At 40.1% G+C, this 27,072-nt stretch overlaps 1 protein-coding gene across 4 annotated transcripts in view; it reads left to right on the top strand.

Annotated features, from left to right (window-relative positions):
- Window positions 1-27,072, top strand: part of DCAF1 (DDB1 and CUL4 associated factor 1) — a 53,918-nt gene that overhangs the window by 22,486 nt on the left and 4,360 nt on the right. For 3 of the 4 annotated variants that reach the window (XM_055806353.1, XM_055806355.1, XM_055806356.1), the window contains exons 12-23: window positions 1,068-1,237; window positions 3,010-3,134; window positions 4,218-5,478; window positions 6,402-6,600; window positions 7,307-7,389; window positions 8,521-8,605; window positions 10,044-10,277; window positions 10,830-10,923; window positions 11,395-11,499; window positions 12,311-12,384; window positions 13,703-13,807; window positions 26,495-26,750. In XM_055806353.1, the coding sequence (XP_055662328.1) occupies window positions 1,068-1,237; window positions 3,010-3,134; window positions 4,218-5,478; window positions 6,402-6,600; window positions 7,307-7,389; window positions 8,521-8,605; window positions 10,044-10,277; window positions 10,830-10,923; window positions 11,395-11,499; window positions 12,311-12,384; window positions 13,703-13,807; window positions 26,495-26,750 (2,791 nt within the window). Of the gene's footprint in view, window positions 1-1,067; window positions 1,238-3,009; window positions 3,135-4,217; window positions 5,479-6,401; window positions 6,601-7,306; window positions 7,390-8,520; window positions 8,606-10,043; window positions 10,278-10,829; window positions 10,924-11,394; window positions 11,500-12,310; window positions 12,385-13,702; window positions 13,808-14,592; window positions 14,659-26,494; window positions 26,751-27,072 lie in introns of those variants that run through there. The other variant, XR_008747511.1, reaches the window with a different exon arrangement.

Here is a 27,072-nt window from a genome sequence, read left to right on the forward strand (position 1 = left end):
GAAATAGGGTTGGTTTTTATTTGTACTTTTTTCTTGTCTTGTGGAATGACACTGCAGTAGAAAAATACAGAAGAGCCTTTGAGGTTCAACTGAACTACATTAGATTGAGGTTCCTACTCATCTACTGTGGTTCCCTTTCCATCTCGCAAAAACTGAAGTTAAAGGCAGGTTATTTTTGGTACTTGTGGGTGTTTCTATGCTTTTTAATCTCTGAAAGGACAAAATCTGTGTGTACAGAAAAGGGCATAATGCCAAAAAACTTGGAAATAAGTTTGATAATGACAACTGAAATGTGCCTTTTGGAAGCTATTGTTTTTAGGAATGATCTGGGAGATTCTTGTGTTGGCCATGATTTTTTTTTCCTACTTTCTCCCTGCAAAGTAATTATTTTTTTTTAATTTGTATTTTTAAACAAACCAAACCAAAATACTTGAATTTTATGGCTGCTTGTTTTAAGGGAGCACGTTCACCTGTGGTTTCTGGTTTATTTTATGATGGTTTTCTAGAAGAGCTGAAAAAAGGAAACATAAGGGGTTTTTTTTGCTTCTGCAAAAATCACTTATTTTCAGTAGCTAAAGAAATGTGTATAAGCTGTTGCCTTGTGTAATTAAAAAAAACACAACCATTTATTGAAAGGCAAGCTTGTAAGGAATTTACTTTTTCTTCAGTGTATTTTGTAGTCAGAACTTAGAGACTGTAACTGAATAATTTTTGCAGCCTTTTTAAAATATTTTAGCAGAAACTTATTTTGGATGATGGTCTAGTGACTACTTAGATTAGTAGCTTTAAAGCAGCATAGAAATTTAATTTAATGTAACTTTTCTTCTTCTTAAATTGGCCTAACCCCTTCTAGGACTGCAAAGAAACTTAAAAGATATTTTTCTTAAGGTTGTTATTGTATATTACAGTCACAATTGCTGTATTTTTTTGTGGCTGGGGAGTAAAACAAAAATTACTTAATCTTTGTGGATGCGGTTTTCAGTTAAATCCCAACAGTGGAGGATGTGATGTGCAAGTTTGTAACCCTTGTGAACTTTTTCTATTGCTTCCAACTCACTTCCCTGCAGGCCTGTTCGTATACTCATGAGCAGATTGTAGAGATGATGGAGTTCCTGATTGAGTATGGCCCAGCACAGCTCTACTGGGAGCCAGCAGAGGTTTTTCTCAAATTGTCTTGCGTCCAGCTCATGCTTCAGCTCATTTCAATAGCATGCAACTGGAAGACGTACTACGCAAGGTGAGCTATTTGCTGTAGTACTGTATTTTAGTGCAGTAAGCTGTGACTCTTGGGCAGCACACTACATTTCTATATTTTCTACCTCTCTGATAGCATTTCAAACAGGCATGTACTGGTTAGTGCTGTTAGGGCCTGTGCTGTGGCTGCACAGTACTTTTGAAAGTTAACACTGTGGAAAGCAGGACTAAAGTTTTGAGGTAGAAGGATGGATGTAATGAGACTTCTGAAGATGTAAAATGCCTCAGGCCTTTGGTTTCTGAGAAATCAGCATTATAGTACAGCTTAATCACAATTCTGTGCCACTTTCTGTCTCAGAATTTGTTTACCTTTTTGTCAGAGATAGGCTAGAAAACCTTCAAGCAGAGGGTGAAATCAAAACATACCTTAATCCTGGAAGGAGGTGGAATGTCTGTTTGGGTGCTGACAAGGAGAGGAGGACATGGTGTATGACTTTATTGATTTGTTGGTAGTAGAGTTTACTGAGCAGATAAAACTCTGCAAAGGAGTTGTGTGAATATGCAACAAGCTAGCATTTGAGAGAGGACAAATGCTGAGGACTGTTACTCTGCATTGCTCAGGCTCATGTGCCTAGACTACACCACTAGCTGTTAAATTCAACCTGCTGGTAGAGGGACTCACCTTATGATGCCTCTTTTTAAGTTTCTGCCTTGTCTTGGCTGCAGACAAGCTGTGGAGGTACCGTGATACTCTGTTATCTTTCTGTGGCACCTTTTCCCCCCACCTCCCTACCCCAAAAAAATCTGCAGCACCCTTACTCTTACAAAAGAAAGGGAACTGCCACCAGGCTCTGATAGGTATTCCATTAGGATCCTGTCCCCAGTGCAAAAGGAGGATGGGTGCAAAGTTCCAGCCTCTGTTTATCCTAATAACCATCTGCTCACCAGAGTGCAGCTGTAGTCCTCTCTAGAGATATGTTCACTGGTGAGTCACTGTCTGCTATAACTAGTTGTCATCAGCAGTATTATCGTCACCAGGACTCCCACCTTATTTCTGCTTTCTACAAAAGCTCCTTGCCTAACTGAACTTGAAAGCCTTTGAAATCTGTTTTTGCTTCTGCAATCCCCTGCCTCCCTCCCCCTCTCTCGGGTTTCACTCTGAGTAGTTTCTGTTCTCCTGTTTCTTAGTATCTACAGCTGTTTCCTAATTGCTACCTGGATTAACTCCTACTTTTCCATACAGGCTTGCAAGCATTTCCCCTTTTCTTGCATTGGTCTGCTCTCCCACCTCCTACTTAACAGCCCTTATCACCTTCCCCACACCTGTGTGTCTCTTAAACTGGTGCCTGTTGATGCCTTTTTCCCTATCACAGTTGTCTGTTTTACTGCTAAACAGTTTCCCTTCACTTCAGAAAATCTTCCTGTTTGACCAGTGACAGAGTATTTTATGCAGCAGTGTTTCCCAACTAGGATGTAGAGTTAGATTAGATTTGGAAGCTCAATTTAGAATGCTTTTCTGGATGTCTTAACATTCTTATTTTTATAAATACAGAATTGCAGTGCTTTTAGAAGCCTGTGGGCCATGTGGGATTAATGTTGACAAACTGCAGGCAGTGCTGTGCATGTGAGCACTGCCTTCTGCGGAGACCAGCCCTTTGAGTGGAACATTGTAAAATCAAAAGGGACCATAGAGTACATCAGATTTGACTGATTTACTCCTATTTTTTGGAGTAAAATTGATTGAATGCTATTTTATGTTATTGAGACAACTCTGTATGTACACCTCCAAGAAGTCCTTCTGTTGTTGTCTTCCAGGAATGACACAGTACGCTATGCTTTGGATGTACTAGCCATCCTGACTGTGGTTCCTAAAATCCAGTTGCAGCTGGCAGAACCTGTGGATGTGTTAGATGAAGCTGGATCTACTGTTTCCACTGTGGGTAAGCTGAATATGGTCCTGATGACTTACACGCTTCTCAGTTGTCTTCTGCTACATGGTTTTTAGCTGGCTGTTTCTCACCTACAGTGAGACAAGGGTTAAAATAATTAATGTATTTAGAGTTACTGTCAAGGTTGCAAATAAAGGGGAAGGTAGACCATGGTTAAAATTGTGTTGTGATTAGCACTGTGGTTGGATTACCAATTTGAAGGCATGGTCTTTGACTTGCACTTGTTTTCAAGAGCTCATTAAATACAGATGGAGGCAAATCTCCTTTTGTAATGGGACTATTAGGTTCCCTCAGCTTCCCAGAAATTTAGGTCTCATGGGGATATGGCGTTTGAGAATACAGGAGAGGAACAATTATTGTTGTTTGAGTTATGCTCTAACTGGCTACCTGCAGATTCAATATGCAAATGATTGAGATGGCCTGGATCAGATCTAAGACTTGTACGTTAACTGGAGCCTGACACTTAAAGAAAATAAAAATAAAAGATTGGTAGAGTACCAGTGGTAGGCACAAAACCTTTCTTGAGACAGACATCAATTCTTTCTTGAGTGAAGGTTTTGATCTTCTGAAGCAGACATGAAATTAACAGGAATTGTGTCTGAGGAGGGAAAAAAAACCCCAAAGTTTCACTTTTTTTCCTGAATCCTTTTGGAAGCTGTGATATGATTTATTTTTTTCCCTTCATAACATGGGTTCTTTCCTTCTTCTCGGTTTCCATTTTTTTAGTATTTATACAAGAGAGTTGCTTTCTGCAGTAAGAATCAGAGGCATGTCTGTGCATCTTTGTCTGTGCCAGATAATCTCCGATCTTGCATTCCTGGGCCATGCCTGATCACCATCTCTGAAAGGTTGTTTGACTCCCTAGTTACTGATGGTGAAGCGGAGGAGTATCAGTGTAGGAAAACACTTTGCCAGGGAGGTAGAATGCATCTTAAATTAGCAGAACTGCAGAAATTCCCGGAATGAAGAGAATTACACATTTTTCTCAAATTTGTTGAAGGCTTCCTAACTTGTCTGATGAAGTCATAAGCTACATTTTAGAGAACTAAAGAAACTATTTCTTTCCCTCACTAGGTATTAGTATCATCCTTGGAGTTGCTGAGGGTGAATTTTTCATCCATGATGCTGAGATTCAGAAATCAGCCCTTCAGATCATCATCAATTGTGTATGCGGTCCAGATAATCGAATCTCCAGTATCGGCAAATTCATCTCTGGAACTCCTCGGCGAAAGCTTCCTCAGGTCCCCAAGAGCAGTGAGCACACATTAGCTAAGATGTGGAATGTGGTACAGTCCAACAACGGCATCAAAGTGCTGCTGTCATTGCTGTCTATAAAGATGCCGATCACAGATGCAGATCAGATTCGAGCACTAGCCTGCAAAGCCTTGGTGGGGCTCTCGCGCAGCAGTACTGTCCGGCAGATTATCAGCAAGCTCCCCCTCTTCAGCAGCTGTCAAATTCAGCAGCTGATGAAGGAGCCGGTGCTTCAGGATAAGCGCAGCGAGCATGTGAAGTTCTGCAAATACGCTGCTGAGCTGATAGAGCGTGTCTCGGGGAAGCCGTTGCTGATTGGCACAGATGTCTCTCTGGCTCGGCTGCAGAAAGCAGATGTGGTGGCCCAGTCAAGGATCACGTTTCCTGAGAAGGAGCTGCTGCTCCTGATTCGGAACCATCTCATCTCTAAGGGCTTAGGAGAAACTGCATCTGTCCTTACTAAAGAGGCCGACCTACCCATGACTGCAGCATCTCATTCATCTGCCTTCACCCCTGTTGCGGCTGCTGCCTCTCCTGTGACCCTGCCTCGCACTCCTCGCATAGCTAACGGCATCTCAGCCCGTTTGAGTAGCCACACTTCTGTAGGTTCCACTGCCACCTCTGTCCATGCTCAGGCAAGGCCGTCTGCATCCCAAGGTCCACTTGCCCTTCCAGGCCCTTCTTACGCCAGCAATTCTCCTCTGATTGGCAGGATTAGCTTTGTCAGGGAGAGGCCATCTCCTTGCAACGGCAGAAAAATTAGAGTGTTGCGACAAAAATCGGACCATGGCGCTTACAGCCAGAGCCCAGCTATCAAAAAGCAGCTGGACAGACACCTTCCTTCCCCACCCACGCTGGACAGTATAATCACAGAGTACCTTAGGGAGCAGCATGCCCGCTGCAAGAACCCTGTTGCCACCTGTCCCCCTTTCTCTCTCTTTACTCCCCACCAGTGTCCTGAGCCAAAACAGAGGCGCCAGGCGCCAACTAACTTTACCTCACGGCTGACCCGCAGGGCAGCCTTTCCGAAGTACGGAGGGGTGGATGGTGGCTGCTTTGATAGACACCTTATATTTAGCAGGTAAGGAAGACAAATGTTTCTTGATCCCTCTCAGGATGTACCGTGTGCCAAAAGGCCTTACCTGGATTCAGGCTCTGCAGTCCCACAGGAATGTTCTCGGAGAGAAAAGTGTTTTAATTAAACAATGACCAGTGGGAGAGCCTTGAAAGGCATTTTTGGAAGTTCTGTTTCTCTTGTCCTTAGTAGTGACCCTTGGTACGTAAAGCACGCTTATTTTCAGTGTCATGTTAATTCATTAGCAACATTGACAAATGAAGCTCATAGCTCTTTTTTATCCTTTGGAAGGTAATTGTGTAACACCAGTTTTACACAGGAGTGTAGTGTAGCCATGAGGATAGCTGGCTGACAGATGCAGGACAGCAGAATCCATATTTTGCTCTTGGAGCTGAATCTGCAGCACCAGAAGTTGCTAGCCTTTTTATGTGGCCTTTCTTTGCTGAGGTTAAATGGGAAGATGTGAAGTTTATAAAGATGACACAGATGAGAGCATCTTCACAGTGAAACCAGTATCACCTTGGGAAATTATGGTGACAGGTTATTTGGCTGATGTGCCATGACTTCTTGTGTTGAGTTTCACAACTGTTAGAAAATTTTTTACTATCTGTACTTACCCAGGTGACAGCATTACAGGTTTTCCATCAATCCAACTTTGAAGGCAGCCTGCAAGTGCTTCAACTTAATGATGTGCTGTAACAGAAGTACTTAACAGTGCAAAACAAACCCTGAAGCGTTGCAAACACTGTTGTAACATGCTCACTTGAGCACTAATCTTACAATTGACACTTAGCTTGTCCTAGAAGAAAGCTATAAGAAAGGTACCTACACGATTTTTTTCAAGGACTGGATTTAGTGTCATCACACAGCACTTCAGTTTTGCTTCTCTCATCTCTTTCGGGTGACCCTTGTATTTCTACCTTTTCTAGGTTCCGTCCAATTTCTGTGTTCAGGGAAGCAAATGAGGATGAGAGTGGCTTTACCTGTTGCGCGTTTTCTGCAAGGGAACGATTTTTAATGCTGGGTACTTGCACTGGGCAGTTGAAACTCTATAATGTGTTCAGTGGACAGGAAGAGGCCAGTTACAACTGCCATAACTCTGCCATCACGCACCTTGAGCCATCCAGGGTAAGTAATCAAAAACCTGTTCTGAGTTCTGGAAGTTTCACAGCCTAAGCCCTGGTATGTTTTGGGCCTGTCTGGGTATGTACATCTAAAATGCACCTACTGGCTGGCCTGCAATGCCTGTCATTAAAGTACTTGTAATAGTTACATACACTCTCTCTATGAGTTCTACAATTTTTATTTTCTTCCCAGGATAATAGAGAATATACACAGTGGCTGTGTGCCTTCATAAGTAATGAATATATATATCTCTACAAGTGGAAAAATGCTTAAACTGACTTTATTTAAGATAAATGTGATATAAAATATCAGAGTTTCTACAACCTCCCTTTGCTAGAGAAAGAAATCTTTAGGGGGATGATTCTCCGAAGAAAGAAAAAGGTAACAGATTTATAAGCAGAATGGCCTGCACTCACAGGGCATCACAATTTAGGCATGGGTTATCCTGATTTTATCTGCTATTAACATCATAGATCATTTCCATTGATATCTGTAACATTATTCTTTGTCTTCCAAGGGCTCTTTATGTTATAGCATTAGATGCCTAGACTTTGTCCCCACGGGAGTAGTTTAGTAAGCACAAAATCTGCTATAGCCCCTAAATTCATCTTGTAAGTGTAAGTTAAAAGTGTATGGATAAGATGATAACCTCTGTTTTCTCTGGTATTCTTTTCCCTTCTTCCCCCTCCACTTTCATCTGGAAATATAGGATGGATCTTTATTGCTGACATCTGCTACGTGGAGCCAACCTCTCTCTGCATTGTGGGGGATGAAGTCTGTCTTTGATATGAAGTAGGTATACTCTGATCCAGCTGTGGGATATGCTGCAGTTAGAAAAACCATTCAATATAGGCAGAAACCCTAAGAACAAACCATAATACAGCACAGCTCTCACAATGTCTCATGAAAAAAAGAAATGTTCTCCCTTTTCTTATGTTTAGTATCTTCCCTATTTTATTGGGTACAGGTACCTATGCTAAATTCTAACTACCTAAAGTCCTATTTAGTGCAAGATAGATCAGTAAAATCACCGTTGTCCTGAAGACAAAGAAATATGTTTGCATTTTTATTCTCGTGTTTGTAAAGTATCTTTGCAATCTTTCTGTAGCCAGTTACAGATTCTTAGTAGTGTGGTGATATGCATGGTGAAGTTTTCAGACCTGGGTATAAGCTGTTTTTCAAACCTGTATAAAGCTGTTGAAAATTGATTTCAGTATTTACACTTGTTCCTTCCCCTAAAAAATGTGTGGAAGGCTCTTCATTTTTAAAAGGTTTGACTGTTTTCTGCCTTAGTTGTAAGCAGCAGTTTTGGTATGGCCTGTTTTAAGTCAGCTAGAGGGCATTCTTCAGATAAAAAGTTGAACGTGCCTTAGGCCTGCACATGTGTTTGAACATTCATGATGCCATTCATCGCTCGCTCCTATTAGTGCAGTTAGGTTTGTGACAGACCCTGTTGATGACAAGTCTTTGCATTTGCTGCCTGTGTTTTTTTCATTGATCTGCTGTAAAGGCTGTGTCTGTAAGAGATGTTTTCCTGCAAATGCCGGTGTGGTATTTGCACCCTCACTATTGTGGGGGCGGCGAGGTGCTGGAACACATTGCCCAGAGCAGCTGTGGGTGCCCCGACCCTGGCAGGGCTCAGGGCCAGGCTGGACGGGGCTGGGAGCGACCTGGGCTGGGGGGAGGGGTCCCTGCCCATGGCAGGGGACCTGGAACTAAGTGATCTTTAAGGTCCCTTCCAGCCCATTTGGTGATTTCAGCATTGTAATATGCCATGGTCAATGGTGAAGGAAATTTTTTTCTACATTTTTAGTTTCACGCGCTGTTGAAACCTCTGCAGAAGGTGTTGGGATAGTAGTGTTTGGTTCACACAGGCAGTTTGAGTCTGCAGTTCCTTGACTTCTTTACTGACTTTGTCTACAGGCATTCCTTCCCTGATGACCACTATGTGGAGTTCAGCAAGCACTCTCAGGATAGGGTCATTGGCACAAAAGGAGACATTGCCCATGTAAGTACCAGTAAAGGTCACGGTTCTGAAGCTGTGACAAGAACATAATTCTTGACAGGACATTTATTAACATATCTGGGTGCTATGGTGCTCTGTGTAACTGATGAGCTAAGAGGCTTTAAAGGAAAGCTTTGAAAGTGCCAAATAACTTCTCCCTGTGTCTAAGGGTATAAACTGGACCATTCCAAACTGCCTGTAGCACAAGCAGTGTGCAGTGTGTTGCCTCTGTGGTTCTATTCTGGGCAGTTGTAGAATCTGCTTTGTTTTGTTCATGTGAGAGAGATTGTTCAGGGGTTCTTTTGTTTCTGTTTTTTCATCTTAAGTTCCCTCCTTTGCCTTATTTTTTCAGTAATAGTAATAATAATAATAATTAAAAAAGTTCCACTGTAAACAGTAGCTCAGTCAACAGCTGTGGGAAACGGCCTTCAAAAAATGTCCTTCTTAAGTGTCCTTCCCCCTGCCTCCCCAATTTGCAGCTTGTGTTTGAGTAATTTAATTTTACCAATGTAGTTTCAGAGAATGGTGTTGTAGTGTTTTGTATGAATGCCTGCAAATTTGACAGACGCAGGCTTCAGAGTGCTTCTGCTTCTTCTCAGTGCTAATTTGTGTTCATTATAGGCATTGCCTCTTTTGAAAGAGTATTTGCATGAAAAATTGTCATGAAGCATAACTTACTCAAATTATTTATGAATTTACTTACTGCTCTGATTTGTTTAAGCAAGCTATCCATTCCTGCCAAGTTTTTAACTTGGATTTATCTGGAAGTCAGATCAGTTTGCGTATTGTGTTTATCTGGTAAACAGATTTGTTTTCCAATTCTAGAGAATTTTTTCCTCTCTTAAGTTTGAATGAGAGCTAGGTTCTTAGGGATGTTACAGATCAAGTTTATCAGAGAAGACTGTAATAAACCTTTTGTGCTAGTACAGCCCTTCTTATGTTTTTATCTTCCGAGAGTTGTTTGAGGCAAAGCTCAGAAAGTTGCCTTTCGACATAAATGCCAGGTATTTTAACTCCTTTTCTGTAGTTCCTGGCTTTTTTTCCTCACTGTGTGCTTGGAGTTTTTATGTTTGTAAATACCATCTGCTCCTGAAAGCAGTTCCATTTCTGAAACGGTTTCTGGCTAAGTGGTACCTAATGACGACAGCTTTGCAGCCCACTTTCCATAATGGGGTTAGTTTCTTTGGAACTAATCCTGTTTGTATTCAAATGTGTCAGTGAATTGCAAAGTACTGGCCAAAATGTGGTGAGGCTTGGTGCCAGCTGTGAAAAAGGACTGGTAGGAAGGGTTATCTTTGGAACGCTCTCAGTTGAAATGGAAAAGCAAAGTGGGAAACGGGGTGATTCTAGAAACAATCTAGAAGGGGGAACATAGGGTGATCTTAGGCACAGGTATATTACAAATTGTGACTAATCTTTCTTTTTCTTTTTAATCTAAAAGATCTATGATATTCAGACTGGCAACAAGCTATTGACTCTGTTTAACCCAGATCTTGCCAACAACTACAAGAAGAACTGTGCCACCTTTAACCCTACTGATGACCTTGTCCTAAATGATGGTGTCCTCTGGGATGTCAGATCGGCACAAGCCATCCACAAGTTTGACAAATTCAACATGACCATCAGTGGTGTTTTCCATCCCAATGGGCTAGAGGTCATAGTCAACACAGAAATTGTATCCTTTGGCCACTGTGGTAATGGATGTGCTGGGGCCTAAAGAATTTGTATTGATAAACAAGTAGCTGTTTGCAGAAGTTGTATTAATAAGTCTGCTGCGTTACAGGGTATGTATAGTAACAACAGTTTTCGTCTGTGACTCAAGTAAGTAAGGACTGTCAAACAGCTAGCTAATTTAAGTCTAGACTCTGTGTCTGATGGGGCCTAGAGGAAATACTTAACATTTATAATAACTTAAGAGAGAAAGCAAGAGAGAGGTTCTTTTGGAATATGTTCTGTGGTACCTCTGTTCTCTTCCCATCTCTTACCAAGATCAGCCTTGAAGCTGCTGCAGTAACTTCTCGTGACGGGGAATGACATTTTGAGTAAGAGCTTTTTTGTTTTGGACATGTGGAAGGGATTGTGGTGCTCGAATCAGACTCTGGTTCTGTTGTATTTGCAAGAGGGTGGCAGTGAGGTTTCTCCAATGGAATTAATCAGTTTACCACTGTGTTGAAAAGTAAGTAGAAACTTTAAATTGTTTGTTGCTCCTTAGCCTGTATGTTTCCAGTGGGACCTCCGAACTTTCCATTTGTTACACACAGTACCTGCACTGGATCAGTGTCGTGTGGTGTTCAACTATACTGGCACAGTTATGTATGGAGGTAGGACTTCTCAGTTTTGTATTACTCACCTTAGTCACCTCTGGTTTGAGATAAGTAGATGCTTATTCAGTGAAATTTGAAGCTTCAGAGGGTCTTGTCTAATGCCAGGCTTTGCTGGCATGTGTGAACTGGAATTTTTTCAGGATGTTTATGCTATGTGTGTTGCTGGCAAAGTGTTCTCTAACATCACTAAGATGGCAACTCATTTGTGAGATTAAAAATCAACCCATTGAAAAAGAAAATACGTATAACGGCAGATCTGATGATGCTTGAGAAAATGTTTTTGTTTGTAATAAGTTGCAATGATCTGCAGTATTAATAAAGGCAGCTCTGAGAAAGTAGATATGAAGTGGGTCTTGCTGAGCTATTAAATAAAAAGAAAATTCACGTCAGTCTGATTTGTTCTTAAGTTGGTTTAATGATAGCGGTGAATGGAAGGTGGATTTGTGGAATAATTTTCCCATGTATCAGCTATGTTGCAGGCAGATGATGAAGATGACCTTCTGGAGGAGAGAATGAGAAGTCCGTTTGGCTCTTCTTTCAGGACGTTTAATGCAACTGATTATAAACCTATAGGTAAGAGAGGAGCAAACAGCTTGGTCTGGAAGTTTGAAGGTTTATTGAAAGTTTTGTGTAGTAACATTCGCTTACAAAACAAATTGTGCTATGACCTGTTCTGATTGAAGCACAAGACTTGGGCTTAACACTGACATAGGTTCAAGGATCATATCCTGTTCAGCGAGTGATTGCTTTACTTGCTACTGTCCAGCAGTTCTGGCTTCATTTTCATTTCATCTTTCCAAGTAGGGCATAATCTGAGATAGTAGGTCATTTGGCGAGGATGTCATTGGTCTCATTTCAGGAAGGCCTTTTTTTTTTATTTATTTATTTTTATTTTTTAATTTTGTTTTCCTTTTCCCAACAGCATTTCCCCATGCTGGTAGTTCAGAATGCTGTCAATTTGGCCTCCAGCTTGTAAAGGTCCTGGAGCCAAGCTAGTTGCTGCTGTGGACTTTAACAAATGTGGCTTTTGCTATTGAAAGGAGATGTGGCTCACAGCTCAGTCCCTTGGTTGCCACTTAGCCTGGAAGATTATCTGTTGTTTACTGTGCTTAAAGAAGCAAATAAACATATTATCAAGAGAGAAGACACTGTGCAGAGCAGGTTAAGATCTTACCTGGCTATTTTTTATGACAGTCTCCAACATTCTGTTCTTTATTACAGATTGAATTAGTTATAAATGGTGATTTCCCTTTTATTTCAGCTGTTGTTTCTTGTCCCAACATTTTTTTACCTGCTTTTAGACATACATTGTTAGATCTTTTCTGTCAGCAAGCAATAAATAATATGCAATTAACCACTGAGTTTGTGTTGTGATGTTTTCCAGCCACCATAGATGTAAAGCGGAATATCTTTGACTTGTGCACAGACAGCAAGGACTGCTATTTGGCTGTCATTGAGGTAAAGGAGCTAAGAATGAACTCTGGTCTCTGTAGCAGTGGTTTGAGTGCAGTGCTTCTTGGTTGGTTTTTTGTTGTTGTTTTGGTTTGTTTTTTTAAAACCTTCAGAAGTGATGATTCTAGAGTTCCTATGTCCATACAGGTGTGCTGTAAGGACTCAGCCACGGTACCAGAGGGAGTCAGCAGTAGAACAGGACACAATTCATGTCCTAAGCAGTGGTGATGTTTTGATGCAGAGATGCTGTTAGTTTTCTGTTGTGCACCCACAGCAGTCTTGTTTTTCTGCCTCTGATTCCTTAAACTTCCAAACACGTTTGTGTCTCTTCTTCAGACACTGCCCCTTTTAAAATGTGCAGAGGTTTTCTTCTCGTAAGCATAAAGAGAAATGAATTTTTTTCCTATTTGTAGCAATAATTTCCTATTAAAATTTGTGCATTGTATCAAATAACTGGGAAATGCAGTCTTCCTGGGGCTTCCCATGGAGCTTTTCTGTGAATCACTCTTGTTGTTCCTTTTTCACTTGTCTTCCGAGCAAAATCCCAGAAGCTAAGGATTTGAAGCAGAAATTACTGAGTGAAACTTCTGGTTTGTTAGGGCAGAAGTAAACTTAAACTAATGGGTCTGTTTCTTTGCCCAATAATACATTGTCAATACCCAATTTCTTGAACCTCCTGACTATGTGCATGTAGTGACTAATTTAAAACCAAATATTGACCAAAACATCTGTGAATCACTGATCTTTACAGACTGCAAAAAGCAAGTCAAGAGTTTGTAGTAGGGCAGGCTTCATGTTTAACTGCTGAAGTTGGAGTTGTCAAGGTTGTGAGGCCAAGATATGAAAAGTTTCTTTTACAGAAGTCACTGGAAATGTTACTTCAGGGCATGTGGCAGCAGTGGTTTCTGGGGTGTCAGACTGCTGTCTTCCGGAACTCTTGCTATATGATGGCTTTTAGCACTGTCTCAAGGCATATGGTTCAATAATATGATAGGAGGGCAAATTTGAAAGGAAGTGGTGTGCGGTTAGTGAGAACTAACCCCAAGCTTGTTAAGGATCCAGTAAAGGTGGTGTGAAGTCTACTAGTAAGAGTGTAACTTGTGGATGACAGAAGCAAAAAATAGATATTTGCACCACTCCTGGGCTGGTCCTTGAAACCAAAAAGACTTTTTTTTTTTTTTTTTTTAGTGCTAGTTGTACTGCTGCTAGTAGATAGGAGGGAAGGATTTGGTAATGTTTTGTGATTGAGATCAGATATAGCATTGAATACAAATGTTGAGCTTATTTCCTGGGGCTAACTGCTGTGTTGGCATCTCCTCTTCAGAATCAGGGGAGCATGGATGCCATGAACATGGATACAGTTTGCAGACTGTATGAAGTGGGCAGGCAGCGTTTGGCAGAAGATGAAGAGGATGAAGAAGAAGATCAGGTGAGAAGTATAGCATTAACTTGGTTATTCAACAGCAGCTGTTAGCCATCTACATGTGAGAGGCTACAGGTGTTCATTTATTACCCATAAAGTACAAATGCCTCATTTGGTCTCACCTAATGTGAAGTAGATCACTTTACTGCCAATGTAAACTAAGACTATCTGTGTGGAACTTGTGTGAGCAGTCACTTTGTGCACTGTAAACCAACATGATAATTTATAGTTTGTTTATTTATTTTCCTAAGCGTTTCAATCTTGATCAGAAACTTTTCTTTTTGTTCTGCTTGGGTTTTTAAAAATATCTCTACATCCAGTAAAGACAGTAGTGTTTGAGGTTTTCCTTTTTTCAATTCCAAGTCTCATATGTGGGCATAACTTGTCACCAATTTCTGAATGTGGCACAACTTCTGACCAATGCAGTGAAACTGCACAGGACTTCTACACAGCAAAATGTTTTAAGAATTTTAAAGAAACCTGTAGGTCTGCATTGGGATGTGTTGGTTTTCCTTCTCAGATCAGCCATTCGATCTCTGGCAACTTGACAAAAGAGTTAACTGCAATAAGTGTCCCTCAGTGCAGTTGGTAGAATACACAGTAGTGCAGGATACTTAGTACAGTACAGTGAGAATTAAAGACAAATTTGTAGCTTTTTGGGTGTCAGGTGGTGGTGGTTTTTTTTTGTTGTTGTTTTTGTTTGTTTGTTTTTAACAGGCAAAGATCTTATACTTCAATTCTCTAAAGATTTTAAATGCATTATTCTCTGCTCTTTGGTGTCTGCATTGTAGTAAATCACATATTTGTATCTCCTGTGAGAAAAGCTGACTTGACCTTTTTCCAAAGAATGCCAGAAGGTAATATATTGGTGGGTTTTTTTCCCAGACTGTGTGGAAAGCTGGGTTTCTGATACCCTTTGTCTCTGAATCTTCCTGTTGCTAGGTTAGAACTTACAGTTTCTAGTTCAGAAGACTGGATAGCAGATCCCAGGAAAGAATAATATTCTTTGCAGATAGTTGCTATTACAATTTCACTGTAATTCTGAACATAAAGCAGTAGTTCTGTTTTGTGTATGTGCTTTGCTGTCCTGTCCTCTCAATGTGCTACCAGGTTGCAGCTGAAGTTTTGGCATTCTTACGAAAGTGCAGGTCACTGTTTCTGCCCCTAGATCGGATGGATTCAGTTTAGGAACTGTTAGGACGGGTGAAGAGTAGAATTCCTTAGAAGCAATAAAGTAGGGGGAATTACTGTTCCTTTCAAAGTGTTTCTACTTTCCCAGTGGCTCAGGTAGTAGTTTCTGGTTTTTTTTGCTTCCGCTGTTTTTGTTCACATTGAGTAAGCTTATCCATTTCTTCTTTATCAAATCTCAAAACATAGTTTGTAGCAGAAATTGATTTTGCTTTGTACAATGATTAACTAGCAGCTATCAAGACACTGTTTTGCAATCTCGCTGGTAAGTGTTGACTTAAGTGGAGATGTGTATTTGTACAAGAAGATGCAGTCTGGATGCTGTTGGTTCCAGGCTGTAACACTAGGTACCAAGCAGAGATAAGGTATCTATCATCCATCAAACATGACTGGGGACGCTTCCTGTCTTACAAGTGGAGGTGGCCCCAGGTAGATTTTAAGTATGCTAAAAACTTTTCTGTAAAGCTTGTGGAGTATTCAAACAAAGCTGCTCCGGGATCAATTTGCAGGCTAAGAGTGACTAGTTGATACTGTGTAATTACTGCTTTTTATGGTCATCACTTCTGGGGTGTATAGATCCTAGACAGTAATTTTTAGGAGTGGTTACAATCAAGTTTCTTTAGTAAGAGAGATTTGGTTTTACTATAAACAACACTTATAAACCCAAATTCAGTTCAATCTATATATATTTAGCAAAACAAACTAAACCACTTGCGCTCTGACCCCTAGCTATTCACTGCTGTTCCTCCAGGTTGTTCTAGTCTTAGGCTTACAAAATACAGCTTTTGTCTCCGGAGACATCCAGCATTGAGCTAGAATGAGTGGAGGTTTTCCAGAATAAAGACTGAATCTCTCTGGCACACTTGTCTGTTAAGGCCATCAAGAGTAATTTGTTTCCTAATGAACAGAGGAGTTTTCTGTGTATACATATGCTCGCACTTATATAGGTATTCACTGCTTGCCTAGTTAGTTTCTGTGATTTGGGCTTTGAAAAATCGAAAATAAACTTTTAAACTTGTTGGGACTTCTCACAGATATTCTAAAACACGTTCTGGCTAAAAGAAGATGCTGTTTGATCTTTTTCATTAAAGTGGTGTGGGGGTAAATCCATGTGAATCAACATTAACCTGGTATCTCTTTGGTCTGGATTTTTAGAGCAGATATTCATCTGTTTGCCCTCTCTGTCCTTGCACCTTGACTTTATGTATCTATCTATTTTTGTATGTGATCTACATGGGTCAACGAGTACAGTTTTTTACCTATACAGAAAGTAGTAAGTACTCAAACAGGAGCACTTTTGGTGGGCAAGCCTTGCTTGGAAGTCATGTGATGCAGAATGAAATTTTAAAATTTAAAAAATGTGCTTGAGACAAGTTAAGAACTGTGGAGAAAAATATCTGCCTGACACGTTTTACTTTTAAATTTTGACGTTCCATGATGGCAGTTTTGACAAATGTCAACTGATAACTCTGTGACAGATATTTAAAAAGCAGAAGACTGAGAGTCTGTAAAATGAACCAAACAGGGGTATTTGGCCTACAGATACCTTTCAGTTCCTTCTCTCATTTAAGTGTAGAAACAAAACAACTATATTACTCCCACTTTCTCAAACCAAACCTTGTAAAATCAACTGATCTGTTACATAAATTACCCTCAAATTAAATGATCAGGCTGACTTAGCTAGCTTATTAGTACATGGTATTGCTGCAGTAAATGTTTATGGTTTTGAGAATATATATATATTTGAGAATAGCACCACTGCAGCTGGGTTCTTCCTTGACTGTTACAGTAGCCTTTTGAATGAGATCTCTGGAAAGCTGCCTTTTCCTAGTTCTGGCCAGTAATCCAGAATTGTCAAGCCTTGTTAAACAGAAAAAGTGCTAAATGGATATTGATATTCAGTGGTCTGCTCCAGTTACGGTGATAACTGAGGGAAAGTGAAGATGTAACACTCTTAGCAAGAGTTTGTGAGCCTTTTTTGTTGTTGGATGTTTTACTCTAAAAATACTGTCTTTCTGCCTTGAATTTTCATGAGTTTTGTGGATGATTTCACTGCTGGATGAGTACCTAAATGGGTCCATCTGTGACTGACAGTTTCACTCACAAGTATTTGCAAAACTGATCTGTCTGTGGGGAAATAAGCAGTTTCCTATTCTTCAGTCCTGCAGCAAGGTTCTCCTGCTCCTCCTCCTTTATTAGCCGCTTTTTTGATACTCCTTCAGAGTTAGACTTAAAAAAAATAAGATGGGTTTCTGAGCTACTGGTACAGATGCTGGACCATCTTTTGGTTGTTAGCTTGCTTAATTCTTATTTATTTCCCTTTCTTGGTTTATTAGTATCCCCGTTTCACTCGGTAATTACTGCCTTATGTATTAAGGCAGACCAGGAATTTCAGAGGAAATGGCGCAAAGGAAAGCGGACGTACTGATCTGGCCTGGAAGTGGCAGATGACAGTTGCTACAGGCTAGAAAAGAGACTTCAGAAATATTAAGTGATCAGAAAGGCTAAAGCCAAGGGAACTAGCTAACCACAGAGTAGACTCCAAACTGAAACTTAAGTCTGAATGGTGTGATCTTCTGAGCGGGTTAAAGGATTTTCAGTCTGTGCATTTTTACCTCTTTATTTTAGTTTTTCTTTCCATATTATTTCTTTGAGGGCTGTTTTTCTCTCTGTGGTACATGTGTATGATGTTGCATCTGTGAGGCTCAAATAGCATTCTCAGTTGTTGTCATGTTCAGAGAGATTTATGGCTTCAGCAGCAGATTGCTTCACCTAGCTGTCCCTGTCCTATAAAGTGTGTTCTACTTCTTTTGCCAGAACTGAAGAACTGTTAATTATCCTGCAGTGCTTCTGGGCTATCGAAATGGTGATGGTAGGTGTGTAATTTGTCTTTTTGCATTGGTTTAGAAAATTTAGGTGATGTGAAATGAAAGCTTTGGAGATAAGCAATAAAGACTCAAAAGACAATCACTATTCTAACATGTGGTTTATCCACGATGGAGAATGTTTTTCCTTAGCTTTCTATGTGGTCATTTGTGATCCCAGTTTCTGCTTTTGTTTTAGGACTCTCCCCCTATATGCCTGCAACAGCAATTCCACTGTATTTTCATTGCTGTTGGTTTGATTTAGGTTTGTTTTCGTGCAGATGCTTACTTGCTGAGGAAAAACCCCACAAACCTTAATCCATATTGGCACATGTATTTGAGAACCATCAGACCATAGTAGTGCTTTGTCACTACAAGCTGCCTAGAATGATTTATGTCATCAGGGACCCTTTGCTTTTCAGGAGCCGTTCCTGTAATATTTGAAGATACGGTTTCTTTCAAAATCTTGCTCAAGATGAAATGGTTTATGAGATAATAGCTGGAAACAAGTATTTTCAGGTGAATATCTCAATTGATAATAATATACACGTTTATTACACACCTTAATAGGAATCTTTGAACTTAGCTGCAGCCAGGGAGGCTTAGTAAAGAGTGGTTTCCATCAAAGACCTGTTTACATAATAGATAAATCTCTTGAACAGACATACTCCAAAACAGGTATTAAAAATTAAATAAATAAATTCCCAGTACCTGTACTTCTAACCACATTTTTAAGATAGCAGACAAATAACTGTGACTGCCTCAGCCTATTCTGCTGTTTCAGAATCTAGTTTTACTTGCTGTCAGTGCAAACAAAGGAAATTCTTGGAAAGGGAAAAGTAATTGGAGCTTTCAGGCTAGACTTAATATTATGGAAAAAACCAGTTGCAGCAGAGATAAAAGCATATTCTGGCTGTTCTGTGACAGAAAGCAAAGGTTGGCTTTCTCTCACCTAATATGTCTTTCTAAAATTCCCAGAGTAGTTGGGATCCAAGAAGATAAAAGCTGCCTCAGCTGTGATGAGAAACGTCAGTTGGAAGCTTGAGAAAATATAGGGAAAAATTCTAGTCCCTAGAGGGAGGTTCATTTACCTGCCAAATTTTGAAATTCCTTTTACTATTTTTTGTCATGCAATTAAAGGATTTGGCTTATTCTTGTGAGTGAGTGTGAGATCAGTGAGTGGAAGGAAGCAAATTCAGAAATTGCACCTAGTTCTGGACTCATTTCTGAGCCCTATAGCATAGAGAATATAATAGTCACGTTAAAACACTTTTATCCCTAGCATTAAGGAGCATATCAACTGCAAAATGATGACTTGCACATACCTTAGAGAGGACAGTGACTCTGGAGTTAGACTGATTATCATCAGGTACACACAGTCACATTAAAACGGAAACATTTCATAGGCAAAACTAGAGTATTGGTCAGAAGAGTCCCAACTGAACATGCCAATCCAACAGAGGCCCAGTTGCTTGAACATTTATATTTTTCTGTGTCATGGATGCTTTTTCGTTCATCACAGGTAAGCAGTCATTGTTAGACAAGCTAAACCTACTTACATAGACTAAGAGAATAACTGCTTTTTTATTTCTTCACTCCATGTTTTGCCTCTGTGACATACTGTATGCTGTGTGCTGTTTCCTGTGTTAAATCTGCATATACCTACATCTGCACAGAAGCCTATGGTAAGATTTGTTGCTTGCTACATATAGTAACTTCTGTGCATTCCCAGGCTTCTACATTTTTAGCTCTGTGACCTTATTAATGGCTATGAAGAAGTGGATATTCTAACACTGAAGTAGCCAAGAAAGTAAAAGTAGGTGTAGCCCTGCAGTGTGAGATTGATACTTTGAATGAATTTAATGGTGTGATAGTAAGAAATGAGTTTGGGCTTGCTATCTGAGGGGAAGGATGGAGACTAGGTAATCTAGGACATAAAATTCCTTGCATGCTTGACCCCCTAGAAGTACTGTTTGCTATGTTTCAGCTTTTTCCACTGCACATTGTTCAGGGAGTGTTAAGAAGTAGGGTGGGTGGAAGGAATTGGATAGAAACTCATAAATGACTGAAAACCAGACATTGTCACTTTGTCATTCCTGAGAATTGCATAGTGAAGGATCAGAAAGTACAAGGTGCTACACAGACGCTTTGGAAGCAAAGAGAACAATTGTCAGAATATAACAAGAGGATTGTCTGTGGAGAAAGATAAATTACTAAAACAAGGAGAGACATTCCCGTGGAGTGAAATATTCCTCAGTGAACTTGTATTTGAACAACAATCATATGTTCTTTTTTATTAGAGCGAAACCCCTTCCCATGTTGGAAATAGGTAGTAATTAAACTAATACTGGTAATTTGGAGGAGACCAGATTAATAAAGATGAGTTTGCTTTTCTCTAGGAGAAACTGTGGGTGGGTGGGGGTGTGTGAAAGAGAGGGAGAAGTGAACTAGTAGGTGGTTTCTTGCAATAGCAAATAAATTGACCAAAGCAATGATACTCTGGGAAACTTAAGTTTCTTCACAAAAAAACCAACATTGACTAGAGAAAATAAACAGTTTGTAGAAGCAGATGCTTACCAGCAGATGATTAGACTTGGCTACAAATAGCCAGAAGAGAATTACATATGAGCTGAAAGACTTGAAATCAAGTGGGAAAACTTCCCTGACATTTGATTAACTTTCTCAGGTAGAGAAAAGGCAGCCTCGTAGATGAAAATAAAGAGTATTAACTTATGGTATGATTCAAGCAGAGGTGCAATAGTGATTGTGTTTTCAGAGGAAGGGACTCTTGCTGGAAAGCATCTGCAGGTGAGAGGTGTTGACATGTAAGAAAACTATAAAAAGTCTTAAGAGAGCTTATAAAGTAAGCTGACATATTTTTAGATACTGCAGATCTGCAGTGCTGTAAGCCATACTTCCTGGACATACACTGATTTAATGTTAAAATATAGTCCAGAAATATGTTAAATAAAGAAGAAAAATCCCAAAGTTCTGCCTAGTTAGCATGTATTTTGCATCAGACGAGGAAACAGCCTCAAAGTTACAGCATGGGAGGTTTAGATTGGATATTGGGAAAATTTTCTTCACGGAAAGGGTGGTCAAGTATCAGAACAGGCTGCCCAGGGAGGCGGTGGAATCACAATCCCTGGAGGTGTTTAAAAAAAATGTGTAGATGCGGTGCTGAGGGACATGGCTTCGTGGTGGACTTGGCAGTGGTTGGACTTGATGATCTCAAAGGTCTTTTCCAAACTAAATGATCGCGTGATTCTAAGTGAAAGGCTGGGTTTTCCCTGAGCCTTTGGATCTTTTTTGAGAGGTGAACACGAGTGAATTAATTAAGTATCAATAACCTGTACTACCCAAAAAGACAAATTTTCTGAATTCTGTATGTGCAAAATGAATGGGTAAAGGGGAACAGGAAGAGAGTCTGTCGTGTGATGAAAGTCTGAGGTGCATGCAAACATACATCAAAGAACAACATGGAAGAAAATGTGTAACGCTTGAATGAGCAAAGGGTACTCACCAAGTTCCGAACAGGCTGTAAATACGGGCACATGAAGAATTAGGTCAAGCATTTTTTTGTTACAGTGCTGCCACCCCTACATGTGCCATTTCTTTAGGGGATGTTTATTTTTTTCCTTTGTAGTTACAAATGATAAATTGATTGAACTAAATCTACATGGCTTTCTGAATCTTTACATAACTCCACTATTAGTGTGTGATCTTAAGGTACCAGTAACATGCTTTGAGATACTCTTGAGATAATCCTTTGCTATGTGATCAACTTTTCTGATTCTGTTAATGTCCAGCTTTTCTTGTACTACTTCTACATCTCTGTAAATCTGCCTGTATGCAGGCATGTTAAAAAGCTGATGTGAATCACTTTTGCCCTCTTCATCATTCTTGAAGTAGTTCCAGGGTCATAGACTGTGTGTTGAAGCTATTTATGTGTTACTGTGCAAGTGAATTAGTGAATTTTGGTGAGTTAGTGAGTGTTGAGAGATTTCTCTTAAGATGCACACTTAAATTGTCCCGTTCTGCAGTCTTACTCTAGAAGAATTGATAGTTCCTGCATCCTTTATACTTGTCTAAAATATAGAAATGATGGTACTGTACATTACTGCCTCACATTAGTTAAAACGAATTTTGATTTAAATGGGTACAAACCCTTTGTATTGATGGTCTTTGTCAGCCTAAACTAGTCTTTATTACTTGAGCCAAATTAACTCTTTGAGTCAAACAATTTCTGTGTTCAGCTGGGGCCTGTCCCTGTGCGGGCACCCTGCTTACATCTGTGGATAGCATTCTGCACTAAGGTTGCAGCCCCCTTTTTGGCTATCCCCTTGTAACTGGGGTTTCGTTCTTGTGTTCACTTTAAATTGTCAGCATTGTCTTTGTTCGTTACCTTACTTTTGCAGCCTTTTTGCTTTAACTGTGGTGCAATCAGCACTGTATTTGTGCAGAGAAGTGGGGCCAGGAAGCCATTTTGTGTATGAAACAAGGTGGGTGTTTCCTAAATTAAAATTCCTTTATTGTGATACTTTTATGGTACAGTGTTTTTGAAGAGCAGAAAGAGGCAGCCATCCAGGTATGTTGATACTATCATGCTGTCTGCATTTCAGCTGTTACGTAGTGACATCTGTGTATGCTGGAGTTGAAGAGCAGTGATGCTGGTGAGGCATTGTGAAGATAACACAAACCCACTAGTATTTGTATCCACTATGATATGTAATAAAATTAATACATATCTATATAATTACAATTTTGAGTCTCATTAGGGGTCAATGGGTACTCTACTTTAAACTGTTCTACTCTTGGCATCTGTCAAGGTAAAGCTCCCTTAAGTTAATCCTAAATTTAGGTATCTGCAAGCAATGAATATACCTGACTCAGTGTAAATAAAACGGGTAGCAGTGTGGCATCCTTAATTCAAAAGCTGGGCTCCCTTATGTCCCTCTGAGTGTTGCCTACTCTATTTAAAAGGGAACAGTAGATTTTTTAAATTTTTTTTTCTCCATCATAGCCTCGGGTTGGGATTGTTTGTGGTCTTACATGAACTATCTAAGAAGCCAGGGTTTTGGTCTGTCTGTATTGTAATGATAGTGCACCTGGCTGTAGAGTAGGCACGCAGAAATACCAGGCAGTGAGTCAGCGTGCTGGTAGTGATGTAAAATCTTTTACGGATGGAAGGTTATGAGATGGTCAGTTTGTGGTTCTGTAACACTACCCTCGTGCCTTCTGCAAAGATAACTGGCAGCTGTGAAGTGGCTTCTGTTGGACAGTGAAGAGAATAGCTTCTAAGGAAGCAGAGGAGGAATGTGAGGACTGCATGAACGGTTTTGAGTTCTGATCTAAGCTTTTAGAGATCAACCCAAACAGAAGAATATCTTCAGGCATCTAAAGGAGTTAGTGATGGCTAAAACAATTCCTTGATGCTGTTTAAGTCATGTGGAACGTGCTGGTCCATGGGTTCTGTGGATCATTTTACTCCAACGAGGAAGATAAGCACAGGTGCATGCTTGCACAGATGCGTGCTGCTTTTACATAGATATGCATGCTGATTCTTTCTTCTAGCAGCATCTGTGTCATTGCCCAAAGCTTTTGGAAACTACCGATGAGCAGGTAGGAGCTTGCTTTTGCAGGTTTTTCCTTCACAAACCTAGACATGGTTTTGGAGTAACTGTTCTGCCTGTCTTCCCTTGTGACATTGCACAAGGATTTTTTTCACTCTTATTTAATATGCTTGTATGAGTTATTGGGGAAGGCATGCCATTTTTTATCTGTAAATGGATCCTTATGTGAGACGGTTATGGTATCTGATAAGGATGCATCCTAGAATCCTTTAACAGACTGGATATTACTTCCATATGATGGTGTTAGACTCCACGTGGTATTTTCTCCCACCTTTCTCAGCTGTATGTCCCACAGGTTGGTTTTGGGTGCAGAAGCTCCATGTGCTTGCTTGAAAGAGATCTCACCACATATGTGCAAGCCTTGTGTTTCCAGGCTGGCGTATTGCAGTGTGTCTGCAGTGTTTGTATTTGGAGATGGTTCAGTAGCTAATCAAGAATTAATTTGCCTGTTACTTAGCAGAAGCATCACAGTTTCCAGGATCCTGGTTTTGTTCTTTAAAATATAAGGTACAGGCTTCTCACTAATTAAGAGCAGTCCTCTTCAACTGTGCTCTGTGTCCATCGTTCAGCTCGGTAACGAAGTGCGCTGCACCTTGTCACGCTCTCTTGCCACATGCACACCTGACTTCTTGTAGCGTGGTTTTCACACTGTTTTCTGGTTTACCAAGGACAGGTATAATTCAGATTTCATCTTACTGTTCTTAGGTGTTTTTTAAATGAACATGGCCTGATTCTAATCGCCTATTTCAGATTAAGTAATTTAAGCTGGAAAGGTGGAAACACTTCAATTCTCTGGTCTTCTGTTGCAATTTGTATTTTCACAGAGGACACTTTCCTCACTGGTTGGTATAATCCTTCAAAGTTAATGTTAATTTTCAGATAAATATACACCCTTTCTGTGTAACTTGGTTTTTATTCTTGTCAGCCAGGAGAATTTTTTAACTTTATACAACTATATTTCATTTCATCCTATATTTGAAGGATGATATATGCCTTGCCTTAAGCTTGAATGAAAATGTAGATAAAACAGTGTTTCAGTTTCCAGTAAATACGTTAAACATGAAACATAATAAAATTCAGTAGTTTTGACATTTTCTTTTAAGTCATTGTGGGCTAACTATTTAGGAAAAAATGCTTTCAGAAATTCCACAGATTTGAAAATGGAAGGTATCTATCTCATTTCAGAATCCTTTAGGCTTCTACTACATGAACTCTAATTGAATCTTGTAGACAATACACTTTTTTCCTAGTGTCTATGGTTGTGTGTCTGTCTCTGGGCACTGAAAAACTTGGCTTAATTTTTTTGAGCTTTTTAAATGAATTGATCTCCTCCTTTCCAGCTTCAGAGTTTTTTAGAGACTAAAAAAGGGTAATAAACTCTCCTGCCTTTTCAGTTTTTAATATTTTTTTCCACTCTGAATAGAATAATAAAGTTTAAGACATTGGTATCTCTGCAGATACTGCATAGAACAAAAGTAGAAGTTATTATAGCAAAAGCTTTTATATTCAAGCTATTTTATGGAAAATTATACTCAATATATGGCACTGCAGATCAAAACTGTGAACTGCAAGTAAGGTATTTCCTCTTCCAGTGTGTATGCAATTCCAAAAACAATATTTACTTGAGGACGCATTGACTACAGTAACATTTGTGATTGCCTACTATAAACGTAGGCTTTAATACAGGTTGTTTTAGTTTTATATTTACTGTAAGCTCTTTCAGAAAGAAAACTGTATGTAGCAAGCCAATGTTTTTATACTGTAATCTCTATTTAAATAACACAGCGCTTCTGGTCCGTAGAGACTTGGCTGCCTTTTGCCAGTGAAGAAACAATAAAATTTGCCCAGGCTTTTTGGCATTCCTTGTTTCTTTTGCCTGGGACAGATGTTGGATTTGCAGGGGTGTGGTGGATTCTTTTTTTTGTATAGTACTGACTGAAGAAAAAGTAGGCTGGGGAGATGACAGGAAGGTGGTTTTCCTCTGCCCTTTTAGATCTGAAAATGCAGCAGTGTGAAGAGCACAGTGTGAGTGTGGTGAGCTTGAGGACCAAACTAGTCCTTGAAGTGGGTTATGTTAGATACCTATCTTTAGAGCTTCGTAATTTTGCAAAATGTGTTCTGCTCTCGAAACAAAGGGGCAATTAAGACTGGATGACTGGAGAGCTGCCTTCCTGCCACAAGAGAGTGTTCTGTTATAGAAAAAGGGTGTGACCAAGAGGTGCGGGTATATTGAACCCTTTCTTTGAGCCTTGGAGACTTCCTGGAGCTTGGCTTGTCATGGCACTTTTGGCCTCTCATTTGTCTGGAAAAAAGATAGACTGTAACAACTTCTTCCCACTCAGTTTTATCCACTAGGCACAGATTTCTGGATTTGATCTGTACAATGAGGAATTCAGTTGCTTTATTGAATGCAGATTCTTACAGTTTGAATGAGAAGGATCTTGATCTGCAGGTAAATGCCAAAGATGAGACTTCTGAGCTGCTTTAAGTAGTTCTATCATCTGAAGCTGAGTGATTCAGGGAGTAGTTTAGGCTTACGGTAACCTTCCCTACATTTTACATCTAATCTAAATAAGGAATGGCTGAGAGATTGAACATGCATGCTGTTTGATGCAAAGTAGAGGTTTTGGTCCAGTTGAAGCTAAAGCAGTTTGTACAAAACTAGCAACAGAGCCGTGGGTTAATGGGTCTTATTGCATGTCCTTCTCAAGAGTGCACTGTGGCGACACGTGTTGATGGCCAGTATTGGAGGAGCTTGAGGCGTTGGTGCCTGTGTTGCACCAGCATTTTGCAGATCAGACTTTGCAGGCCTGCAAATAACGTAGCATGTGTCACGTCCTCTAGTTGTGGAGGCAAAGTGTTTATAATATGTGATGTCTGGATATGGGGAGAAGTGAAAACCATAGGTATGTTCTTTGTATCTTCATATGTATATAGCATATCTTCAGTTACTCCATTTTACATTTTTTTTTAATGTCTGCAACGGACTATTTTTGCTGTCTTTATAGGAGGAAGAAGAGCAAGAGGAAGAAGATGATGATGAAGATGATGATGATACAGATGACCTCGATGAACTAGATACAGACCAGCTGCTGGAGGCTGAGCTGGAGGAGGATGAGAACAATGAGAATGCTGGTGAGGATGGAGAAAATGATTTTTCTCCCTCCGATGATGAGGAGCTTGCCAACCTCCTGGAAGAGGGAGATGAGGGTGAAGATGAAGATTCTGATGCTGATGAGGAAGTTGAGCTGATTCTTGGAGATAGTAAGTGTGTGCCCAGCTTGGTGACCACAGGTGACCTTGTGCTTGTTGCATATTTGTCAGGACACTAAGTCATCATGCATGTTCACCTGTGGAGTCTCAGAATAATCTGTTGGTAAAAACAGCTCTGGAAAGGAAGGTATCTCCTTTCTTCAGGTGCTCCCAGGTATGTGTGTGAGGACTTGGCAGGCCAAGAAGCTCCACATGAAGAAGCTTTGTCTGATTGCTTGCTGGTCCTGCCTTTCAATGGGACACTGGTTGAACTGTTACCTCACCCATCTTCTCTGCCTTATTTGTAGTTTTAAGGATGGAGAAGCATTTTTGG

Source organism: Falco peregrinus, chromosome 5, assembly GCF_023634155.1.
Source record: "Falco peregrinus isolate bFalPer1 chromosome 5, bFalPer1.pri, whole genome shotgun sequence".
In the NCBI taxonomy this organism is placed as follows: domain Eukaryota; kingdom Metazoa; phylum Chordata; class Aves; order Falconiformes; family Falconidae; genus Falco; species Falco peregrinus.